The sequence below is a fragment of the Apodemus sylvaticus genome, chromosome 14, assembly GCF_947179515.1.
Source record: "Apodemus sylvaticus chromosome 14, mApoSyl1.1, whole genome shotgun sequence".
Taxonomy (NCBI): domain Eukaryota; kingdom Metazoa; phylum Chordata; class Mammalia; order Rodentia; family Muridae; genus Apodemus; species Apodemus sylvaticus.
Window position 1 is genome coordinate 67623787 of NC_067485.1, and position 12412 is coordinate 67636198.

Genomic DNA, 12412 nt, shown 5'->3' on the forward strand with positions numbered 1-12412 from the left:
TTCCTGCTATTACATTAATTGAGTTGCATTGGTTGCCAATTTCACCACCAACCTTGCATCCCTGATTCATAGCCCCAGTTGTTCATGGAGGCTTCTTTTTGTGTAGCACTGGATTTAATTCAACAAGCATCTATTGAAAAATTTTGTATGTTTTTTGGGGTTTTTGTTTTGTTTTGTTTTTACAGTTTCTCTGTAAAAACATTGCCCTGGCTGTCCTGGAATGTACTCTGTAGACCAGTCTGACCTCGAACTCAGAAATCCGCCTGCCTCTGCCTCCCAAGTTCTCAGATTAAAGGTGTGTACCACCACTGGCCGGCGTATGTATGCTTTTAAAGTATATTTGTACATCTTAAAGCACAGGATCAGGGCAACACTGTTCTTATAGAGTAAGTGGGGAGATAACCAGCTCCTTCAACTTACTTGGAGTTTGTATAAGCAGACCTAAAATGTTTGATAAAATCAACAAAGCTATTTAAGAACATGTTTTCTTACAGAAATTATTTTGATTGCATTTAAAAAATAGCAGTGATAGTATTCATGAAGTACCTTTACTTGAGTGTGTTTTTGTGGGTTTCCCTTTAGCATATGCATCCATTGCATTTAAGACAGCCAAATTGTTGTTGATTTATTGTCATATCAATAGGACAGTTACCCTCCAGGCTCATATTCTCCACATTCCCCAGTTGTATACTTGCTCATTAATATTGATAATATTGATTTTTATATGGTTGTTTTTCTTTTTCTTTTTCTTTTTCTTTTTTTTTTTTTTTTTTTTTTTTTGGTTTTGGTTTTTTGGATTTGGTTTTTTTGAGACAGGGTTTCTCTGTATATCCCTGGCTGTCCTGGAACTCACTCTGTAGACCAGGCTGGCCTCGAACTCAGAAATCTGCCTGCCTCTGCCTCCCAGAGTGCTGGAATTACAGGTGTGTGCCACCACTGCCGGCTTTATATGGTTGTTTTTGTTGTTTGGACTCTACTGTGATTATAGTCAGTCAAACATAGTTTTCATTATCTCTGCTGTGGCTATTGTTCTACTATTTCCTTTCACACTTCCTTGTTTGGATGATGTTGGTTTCTAAAGACTTTAGTCTATAGGTCTCTGCCTTCTGATGGGCATATCATTTACATTTAATGTTATACTTCATATAGTTGTGTTTACTTCACCCTCTTGCTATTTGCTTTTGATTTGCCTGTTCTTTGCTTCTTTTTTTTTTCCTGCCTCCTCTTGCTTTGAGTATTTTTATGACTACATTTGTGTGGCTTTCCTTGTTTCTCACTGATTACTTTAGATAGAGTAAACATCTCTTTTCCTACTGCAATCTACCTTTAAATGCTTTCTACATCTTTGGTTTCTACCACACAAAAGTGTTTCAAATTGTTACATAATTTGTTTCATAATTGATTATATTTATTTTACAAATGCTGTAACCATTGCTATCTAATTTTTAAAATATTTTTATTTTCTATATTCTTTGTTTACACCAAATGATTTCCCCTTTCCCAGACCCCCCCCCATATGTCCCATAGACCTTCTTCTCTCCATCCATTCTCCAATCACCTCCCTCTTTTTTCTCTGTCCTTATATTCCTCTCCAATGCTAGACCAATCCTTTCCAGGATCAGGACCCTCTCCATACTTCTTCATGGGAGTCATTTGCTATACGATTTGTGCCTTGGTTATTCAGAGCTTCTTGGCTAATTAATATCCACTTATTAGAGATTGCATTCCATGTGTATTCTTGTGTGATTGGGTTACCTCACTTAGGATGATATTTTCCAGATCAAAGTTCCTGAACAGAACACCAATAGCTTATGCTCTAATATCAAGAATTGACAAATGGGACCTCATAAAATTACAAAGTTTCTGTAAGGCAAAGGACATTGTTAAAAGGACAAAACGGCAACCATCAATTTGGGAAAGGATATTCACCAACCTTATTTGGTCTCACCAGATATACTGAATTGTCTGGGCAGCAAGCCCCAGGGTCCCTCCTATCTGCACGCTCCTTCCAGAATCACAAACGCATGTGCCATCTTGTCATTGTTACCAGGGTACTGGGAATCAGACTCAGGTCCGCATGCTTGCCAGTCAAGCTCTGCACACACTAAGTTTTCTTCCAAACCCAGGTGCCTTTTAAAGAAGTGTAGGAAAGGCAAAGGTTCATGTGTGTGTTTATATGTATTTATATATTCTATTTCCAGAGTCCTTCATCATACTTTGCCAACCCAGACACCGATTTGCCTTCTCTGCCGTTCTGCCTGCACAATCCCTCCAACATCACTGCTAACAGTGTCAATATTTTTACCTTCATTCTTTGGAAGGGTTTTCCTAGTATAGAATTCTAGAATGAGCTTTTCCCCAGTCCCATTCTGCAGTTTATGTCATTACCCCCCTACCCCCTACCTCCCACCCCCACCTTCAGCTCCCGATCTTTCTAACAAGAAGCACGTTGTGTTTGCATTGTAGGCTGTTGTCTCTTCATACATGGTGTGTTTTATTTCATTACACTTAAAGTTTTTCTCATTGATGCCACTAAGAATTCATTCTTACGTTGTCAGTTTCCTCATGTTCTTTGTGCTTTCTGTTTGTTGGCCTTCTCAGGATTGTGATTTACAGTGTTCATTAGCTTTGGTAGTAGATCCCATCAGACTTCAAAGATGCTTTTCTCCTCTCTTACGAGGACTGTAATTATACATACATCAAAACACTCGAGGCTGTCTGCTGCCTATTTTCCTCTTCTTTTAAAAGTTCATAATTACTTGTCAATAAGTTACAACAATGCAGTGTCTTGCTATGAAGCCTGGGTCAACTTCAACTCCTGTCCTTGTGCCTCAGTCCCCTGTATGCTGGAACTGTAGCTTTGCACTACAAAGTTCTGCTTGTTCATATTTCATTAAGCTTTTCCCATTTGTTTTTAATTTTCAATAGTTTTTATTGCTTAATATTCAAGTATGCTAATCTGAGCCATGCATCATAAAAACTTTCATTTTTTCTTGTCTTATAAAGAGCATGCCAATAAAATTTAAGCTTCTCTGATGATAAGACAATAGCTTCCTATTTCTTTTATCTTCCAATTATATTTTATATTGACTTCAAATGCAATTACAATTCTCATTGACTTAATTAAATATGTGCTTGGCCTTCCTCTCCCATACACTTTCTATTTGGTGAAGTTGAGTGAACAAAAGCTGTTTGCTTACATTGGTTTGTGGGCTCTTGTTTGTACATTGACTGATTGTCCCAGTAACACTCTGACAAGATTTAAAGCCATGTCTTGGTAATTATTTAGACTTCTCTAGACAGGAGATATCATAGCAGTGCCTCTTTCTTAAAGATCCGGGTAAGTTGCTGCATGGGTGTTTTGTTGTTGTTGTTGTTGTTTAATTTTAGTTTAACAGTATTTTGCAAAAGGTTGTCTTCAGTTCTGTAGAGCCAGGCACTGTACTCTAGCCAGAAAATATCTCATCTAGACAGTTTTGGGGTCACAGCGTGGAGTTCTAGTGACTTAGTGTACTAAGATAAGTACAAGACCCATGGAGCGATCTGTCTGAATCTGCTGTGCTTAGGAACTGTATGCTTACATCTACTTTGAATCCTTCTGGTGGAAGGAAGCTCGTTGCTTTGCTCTTAGTATTTACTGTATTCTTGGGAGATTTATTTGGGCTCATCTGCAGAGTCAGTGGGAAACAAGTTGACTCCAGTTGCTAGCATTGTTGGAGGGAAAGAAACCCAAGAGGAAAGAAATTTCAGCTACAGGGAGTTATGTGGTTGACTACCCACCACCTGTCAGAAATGCTTTCTGTTACAGACCACCTTCATTGCATTCATGTGGGTCACGGACCCCCTCCTCCCGGGCAAAGTTGTGTACTCGCCTCTCTCTTCTCCACACACTAACCAACATATTCTCTCTCTCTCTCTCTCTCTCTCTCTCTCTCTCTCTCTCTCTCTCTCTCTGTGTGTGTGTGTATGTGTGTGTGTGTGTGTGTGTGTGTGTGTGTGTTTTGCACAGCTTTGATCTTCAGTGGCTGGCGACTGATGGGTGAAAGCAGACTGAAGAGAAAACTCAAGATTGTTTTTTTTTTAATTCAGAGGGCTATTTGCATTTCAAATGAACACCCTTAAAGATGAAACAGCATTCTCTGCTTTAGGAATTAATACTTAATGGTGAGATTTCAGAAAGAGAGAGAGAGAGAGAGAGAGAGAGAGAGAGAGAGAGAGAGCGCTAAGGGAGCTGGGATTTCTGTTCCATGCCTATCCTATCAGACTGTGTCTCTCCACAGCTCTTTATGCCTGTATGCAGCTTTCTCCACATAACCCAATCTGGGTTTCTTGCATATTGCAGAGAATTAAAACAAAATGTGTGTGTGTGTGTGTGTGTGTGTGTGTGTGTGTGTGTGTTTGCACATGCATCTTTGTCTCTGTGTTTGTGTATATTGTTGTATGTGTAGGGGGTCCTAACTACATATTCTAATTTTAAGCTACTGATGCAGAATCTGGAAAAAACCCTATATGTTCATGCTACACATTTAGAAAGTATTTATCTGTTATTGAGTTAAAGTTGATATAGGATTGCTTTTGTTTGTGAGAGAGTCACAGATAGAGAAAGAAACACACAGAGACATGTTCATGGTTTGTAATGATGAACGTGGCTTAAGAAATGTGCAGTATACATATTTGTAGACCAGCATTATAATAATAACAATAGCAATAACAATATTAATTTTAAGCTGTATGTTCCTAGATATTTGGGAGCAAGTCTGATATTCAATGATTTCTGCTTGATTTCTAAATCAAGAGGCAGCGAGGAGCTTCTAGAAGTGAGGCTTTCGTGACTAATCATGTTAATATTCCCTTCCTAGGTACTCTGAGGATGATTACCTCCAAGTCATCACGAACATACAGAGATGCCCATGGAAACGGCAAGCAGAAGAATATGACAATTTTAGGTAAAACACCAAATTTTCATAAATAATTATGTGGAAACATGCATTGCTCCTTTGATTTTTAGGGGAGAAAGGCAGCAAGCTGTTAAAAAGAAAGTGGGAGAGGCTCCCTGTCTATCAGTAAGAACAGCTAAACTCTACAAGCTTGTGAAACTCTGGTACTCTACTCCAGTGGCTGATAGAGACATTCATAATTTTGCTACTAGAATCAACTACAAAGAAATTCAAGTCCAAAGGAAAGCTTTTATTCTGCTGTTTACTGTGAGTAAGACTGATGTCAACACTTCCTGTCATTTCCAATTGCTCCATATTTATCTTGTAAATAAAATGCTGTAATGTAATAAGGATACGCACTCCACTATGTTCATAGCAGCCTTATTTATAATTGCCAGAAGCTGGAAAGAACCTAGATATCCCTCAACAGAAGAATGGATGCAAAAAAAAAATGTGGTATATATACACAATGGAGTACTATTCAGTCATTAGAAACAATGAATTCATGAAATTCTTACGCAAATGGATGGAGCTGGAGAACATCATACTAAGTGAGGTAACCCAGTCTCAAAAGATGAATCATGGTATGCACTCACTAATAAGTGGATATTAGCCTGGAAAACTGGAATACCCAAAACATAATCCACATATCAAATGAGGTACAAGAAGAACGGAGGAGTGGCCCCCTTGTTCCGGAAAGATTCAGTGTAGCAGTATAGGGCAAAACCAGAACAGGGAAGTGGGAAGGGGTGGAAGGGAGAAAAGGGGGAGAGAAGGGGGCTTACGGGACTTTCGGGGAGTGGGGGGCTAGAAAAGGGGAAATCATTTGAAATGTAAATAAAAAATATATCTAATAAAAAAAATAAAATAAATGCTGTAGTACCAGGGACATTTGAGAAGGTGTGGAAGGAGGAAAGAGAATCTCCCATGATGCCTCACTTTAGAACAACTGGGTTGAGAAGATGGCTCAGGCTTCAAGTGCTTGCTGTGTAAGCTTAAGGAGCTGTGTTCAAATACCTAGAGCCCATATAATAAGGTGGGTGTGGTCCTGTGCACTAACCCCAGCGCTGTGGGAAGTGGAGACAGGAGGATCTCTGAACTTGCTGTTGTCATGGTTTCCTATAGCATATCCTCCCACATTGGCCTTTTTTATTTTCTGTCATTTTAGGGTGAGAGGCACTGTTGTGGTTTCAGTACGAAGTTATTCTCTACAAATGTACACACTGATTGCTAGGTTCTCAGTGCTCTTGCTGCTTGGTAGGAGGTGGGAGATACTAAGAACTTCAGGAGAAGGACCTGATTGGGAGAAGTAGGTCACAGGTAGAGGTCCTGTCTCTTTTTCTCTGCTTCCTGTCAGCTATGTAGTGAAGAAATGTTTCTACCATTCACCATGATGTTCCATCCAAATCAGGAGAAGGAGTCCTTGACCAAATCACCAGGGGCGGGGGAGAGAGAATAATTCTTGACTTTAATTGGTTTTGTTGGGTATTTTATTCACCAGAAGTAAGGAATATAGACTCAGATAGGGATCTGTGTTTAACAGTTTGAGCTCTAAGATATCTTTGTATTTACACCATCTAGTTCAAGACTAGATTTGTCACCTGATAGAAAATTGCACAATCATGAGCTAAGTCTAAGTGGAAACAAAGTCAGATCTCGAGAAACCTGTTTATATAGGCAGGATGAGCACGAGAAGATACTGGATATTGAGCTATTAAAGATCAATCTAAGCTACTTTTCTAAAGGACAGGTAAAGTGGCATCGGCAATCAGAATGGGACTGTGAGCTTTTCTGCTTCTGGCCATTGATTCAGAGCAAGGCGCCTGAGAGTCAGGGAAGAAAAGCTAGGGATGAGGCCACTTGTGTGCCAGTGCTGAAAGCCAAGGAGGCAGGGAGGCCTAAGATGGGGGGGGGGAAGGAGCCCCACCTCTGAGACCTCTCTTTCTGACAAGATGCTTGCTGAATGTCAAAAGGCTGAGAGCAGAGAAGTTATGCATGGCTTCCAGAATCCTCTGCAAAGGCCAGCTCTCAAAAGGAATAGAGCCTGGAGGAGAATTATATCCATCCTCAGCCGGATTTGGGAGATCTGCCCTTAGCCTAGATAACTAATAGAAGCAGAAAGCAAATCTCCTCTGGAAGAAAGGAATGTTATTCAGAGACTTAAATTGGCTTTGCAAGTTCTCACACACAATCAGACACAATTACAATAATATTTTCTTTTCAAAGATATTCCTTTTATCCTCTTCCTTGTAAAAATAAAGGGTGTAGGTTCCAGGCTGACCTTAAACTGGTTACATACTCAAGAATGACCTTGGACTCCCTTCCTGCCTCCACCTCACAAATGCTGGGCCTGCAGGTGTGTACCACCACCACTTCGTGTTTATGTGGTATAGGATTTTGAACCCAAGGTTTCATGTATGCTAGCCAAGAGGATTCTACTGAGTGAGCTACATCCCCAACCATCCTTACTTTAAACAAAAATCAGCAGTCTCTTTAAACCTAAAGCTGCACTATGAGCATCCCTGCTGCACATTGTGATAGATGGGAGCTATATGATAGATGGTACCATTTTGTCTCAGTACCATTCCCACATAAAGAGTGCATCAGTAACCATGGTGATTACCCAGCAGCCTATCCATCCCTTCTGGGCCAACTGAAGTAAACATCTGGGGCTATACCACTTACTGTTTGTTGCAATTCAACAGAATAGTCACAGTGACATTTATTCATTTGCTTGAATATGTATTATATTATAATGCTTATTTTATGGACATATTTGTTAGCTAAATGATGTAAGCCCTCAGCAGAAGTTTAGGCAATTAAATCATAATAACCAAATCTGGGAGCCTCTGCCTATTTATAAATCTGGCATTGCAGAAACAACCCCCCTGTTATTATAGATGTCAAGTAGCTAAATAGTTTTCCATCTGATTTATTTATAGCATTTTATGTCAAACCGAAGGATAAAATGTATAGTTTAAAAAGGCAATAACATTCTTTTAGCAGCCTTTACAAAAGTGACATTAAATTCTCAAGAATATGAGCAAGTGAATATATAATAAAAACTATCTGAAACCCATTTGTTGAAACTTCCTACGGTTGACTCCTGGGGACTATTTAAAAATTATAGGATTTCTGTGGTCAAATGATCTAAAAATAAGAGAACTTAAAAGTCTTTTTATGCTCCCCTCTTAAATAAGCAAGCTACTTGCTAAGAGAAGGGGTACAGTTTATTCACCCACAAATATTTGTTTAGGACTTAGTATGCCAAAGTACAGTAGCTTCCTTTATTACCTGGTATAGTGCTATGTACAAGGAGGGCTTTAGTAAATAGCTCAGTGGTAGGAGACATGAAATAAACAAATAATTTTAGGTTCATAAAGACAATAAATAAATAAATAAAATGAATTTATTCATGACATAATTTCAGAATGATTATTTTAGACAAATGCTGCTATATGCCAATGCAAAATCACTAGAAGTGTAATTTCTTGATATGTGCTGTGGAAGGAAAGAGCCTGAGCATTAGCTCTGAGGGTGGATAGACAGGGCGTTAGGGACCAGTGTGGGAACAAAGAGGCCAGACCTTAATTTCAAGTCTATCTGTGTGGGTGCTGTAACATGTTCTTGGTATAAAGGGGGTGTTTAGAGGCAGAGTCGGGATGACCTCATGATGCACGCAGAGCAATGGTTGGTAGAGGCAGGTTTCTAGGCATTTTGTGTATACCAAGGACCAATACAGGCGTTCCTAGCAGAGGAATTACATGGTGGATTCGTTCCATAAGCATACTGTTGTAGGAACTGGAGTGCTAGGTGAGCGTGCAGAGTCAGAGCAGTTAAGGGACTAGTCAGAGAAAAGAGACCAGAGGAGACTGTGGGGCTCAAATACCAATGGCATCTATGAAATGTAAAGGGGAACACTTGACTTTGAACTCTTCTGGGCATGGCCTATCTTGCCTGTGTCTCACGGTCTATCATTTACATCTGTGCAATTAAAAATCAGCAGTCCTTAGTTTGTTTTGGTTTAGTTGGATTTCGGGTCCATAATTAAAGGATAAGAAAAATAAGTTAAATATGAAAACTTAGGGTCTGAGTGATTTGGATAATCATGGTGCTACTGACCAAAACATAGCTTTCAAAGGAAAGTGCTTTTTCAGAAGATAAGCCCAGTTTGGACAGGCTGTTTTTGAAGTGGTCCTGGGACAATTAGCCATAGAAAACCTTAACCTATTCTGGAAATGTATCAGTGCTAAGAGAAAATGTGCTCACCAAGCAAGAAAAACATATCCAGAAAAATCTCCCTTCTCAGCAGGCTTTTTTTTTCTTTTATAGATACCCAGTCTCACTCAGCATTTAATTATGGGCTTGAGAATTTTGAAGTCTGGTGTTGACATTTCTTCCTTCTTTTAGTTTTCACCTGGAAGTGAGAAGTTTTAACAGGAAAATTTCTTTATATAATGTCCACATTACTGGTCTCCCAAAGCTGTTCATTCCAGCTCTGGAGAACAGTGGCAGGCTCCAGGCCAACCTGGTCTACACAGTGTTGACTACACATCAAGTGTCAGTCCAGTCTAGCTAAAAAAAAAAAAAAAAAAAAAACCAAGATGCATGATTATCAATTTGTCATCAGATAATTACACTTCTTTCCTAATGGGCAGAGCCATCCCTAAGCAGCCCCAGGCATCAGAGATTCTGCTTGATGTGGGGTTTGGTTGCTTATTGTGCTGTCTGCATAGACATGCTTATTATAAGACACAAACATTTACTCCTGCCTCTCCTCTAGAAAGTCAGTGTCATAGCCATAGATCATTTTTATGAGGTCTTAATTGAACCTAGTTAAGAAATATTTAAGCAAGAATTGAAAATGTTCTGTGTCCCTTTTCCCTTGACCTCCGATCCAATCCATACTACCACCTTTTGAAACTATTTGTTGATTAGGAGTCTTTCTACTTCCCCAAGGCAACACATAGAATCCACTCAGATTTCAACTTTAGACATTTCCAGTCTTCATGTCTTTCCCTCTCCCTCTGATAAACCAATCTCTACTCAATTTAAGTGTGACCCTGTGATATTGGAGCAGGACACCAAGATGTTTGAGCTGTTTCATTGAAACTAAACATGTTTGCCCTCCCTCTCTTGCTCAAGTTCACCCATTACAATTCCTCTGTAAGGCTCTGGACACTTCCATTAAGCAAGTTTCATCCCAACAGATCTTTGGGCTCCCGCCATTAGTCTTAGATTCGCTATGTTACTTGCATAGTAATTACCACATTAGCTTTCCCACGTTAAAAGAACTTACTCGTCTGTATCATCAGTTACAGAAATTACCAAGCACAGCAACCATGCTTAATCCTCACGTTACTATCACCTTCCCTCTCCTAGACCTCCATATAATATTATATTGATTTCAGATTGGAGGGGAGCTCTCTAGTATCAGTGGATTTATTAAAACATACTCATGTTTCTGAAACATAAGATGGAAACCTAATGTTGGAAACCAGTGCTATCGTAGAATGTTGGTGTTTAAGACTCTTATAAATGAAATACCTTTCCAGTGAATTGTAAAACAGATATTGTGTCTAATTATTTTGTTACCAACAAGAATCACATGGTAACAATATTATTAATTACATGGTAACAGTTTTATTAAAGCTTGCACTAACTCCCTGATTTGCATAAGATAGATTTTCTTAAAGGACAACCCCATAATACTTGGGTTGACTATGTAAGAAAATGTCCTAGGGCTGGTGACAGAGATGGATCAGCTGGTAAAGGCACTTCACTCTAAGCCTTATACCTCAGTTCAATTCCCAAGACCCTTAAGTCAGAACAAGAGAACAGACTCCTGTGAGTTGTCCCCTAGCCTCCATGTGTACGTACACACAAGCACAGGTACACAATAAATAAACATGCTTTCACCTTTTTAAAGACTCTAAAGTCATTTAGTAGTTTCATTGACAGGCCCAAAAAGTATAGTGTTAAACAAAATAAACTTATATAAAGTATTATGTATACTAATTTTAAAAGTATAAAGAAAGAAATCAGAGACTTTTTAGAATTTAATGAAGATTAAGGCACAACATACCCAAATCTTTGGGACACAATGAAGGCAGTGATAAGAGGAAAACTCATAGCCCTGAGTGCCTCCAAAAAGAAACGGGAGAGAGCATACACTAGCAGTTTAATGGCACACGTGAAAGCTCTAGAACAAAAAGAAGCTACTTCACCCAGGAGGAGAAGACAGGAAATCATCAAACTCAGGGCTGAAATCAATCAAGTGGAAACAAAGAGAACCATACAAAGAATCAACCAATCCAGGAGCTTTGAGAAAATCAACAAGATAGATAAACCCTTAGCCAGACTGACCAAAGGGCACAGAGAAAATATTCAAATTAACAAAATTAGAAATGAAAAGTGGGATATAACAACAGAAACTGGGGAAATTCAAAGAATCATCAGATCCTACTACAAAAGCCTACACTCAACACAACTGGAAAATCTGGAGGAAATGGACAATTTCCTAGACAGATACCAAATACCAAAATTAAATCAGGACCAAATAGATCATCTAAAAAGTCCCATAACCCCTAAAGCAATAGAAGGGATCATAGAAAGTCTTCCAACCAAAAAAAGCACAGGACCAGATGGTTTCAGTGAAGAATTCTATCAGACCTTCGAAGAAGACCTAACACCAATACTCTTCAAACTATTTCACAAAATAGAAACAGAAGGAATACTACCCAACTCCTTCTATGAAGCCACAATTACGCTGATACCAAAACCACACAAAGATCCAACAAAGAAAGAGAACTTCAGACCAATTTCCCTTATGAATATGGATGCAAAAATACTCAATAAAATTCTTGCCAACCGAATCCAAGAACACATAAAAACAATCATCCACCATGATCAAGTAGGCTTTATCCCAGGGATGCAGGGTTGGTTCAATATATGGAAATCCATCAATGTAATCCATACATAAACAAACTCAAAGAAAAAAACCACATGGTCATTTCATTGGATGCTGAAAAAGCATTTGACAAAATTTAGCATCCTTTCATGCTTAAAGTCTTGGAAAGAACAGGAATTCAAGGCCCATACCTAAACATAGTAAAATCAATATACAGCAAACCGGTAGCCAGCATCAAATGAAATGGAGAGAAACTTGAAGCCATCCCACTAAAATCAGGGACTAGACAGGGCTGCCCCTTTCTCCTTATCTTTTCAATATTGTACTTGAGGTACTAGCTCGGGCAATTCGACAACATAAGGAGGTCAAAGGGATACAAATTGGAAATGAAGAAGGCAAACTATCATTATTTGCAGATGATATGATAGTCTACCTAAGTGACCCAAAAAACTCCACTAGAGAACTCCTACAGCTGATAAACAGCTTCAGCAAAATGGCAGGTTATAAAATCAACTCAAGCAAATCAGTAGCCTTCCTATATTCAAAGGCTAAGCAGGCTGAGAAA

General features: G+C 39.0%; 1 protein-coding gene across 1 annotated transcript in view; it reads left to right on the forward strand.

Annotated features, from left to right (window-relative positions):
- St8sia6 (ST8 alpha-N-acetyl-neuraminide alpha-2,8-sialyltransferase 6) overlaps window positions 1-12412 on the forward strand; it is a 153080-nt gene that overhangs the window by 105778 nt on the left and 34890 nt on the right. The window contains exon 4 of the mRNA XM_052157409.1: window positions 4860-4946. Coding sequence (XP_052013369.1) covers window positions 4860-4946 — 87 coding nt within the window. The remainder of the gene's footprint in view (window positions 1-4859; window positions 4947-12412) is intronic.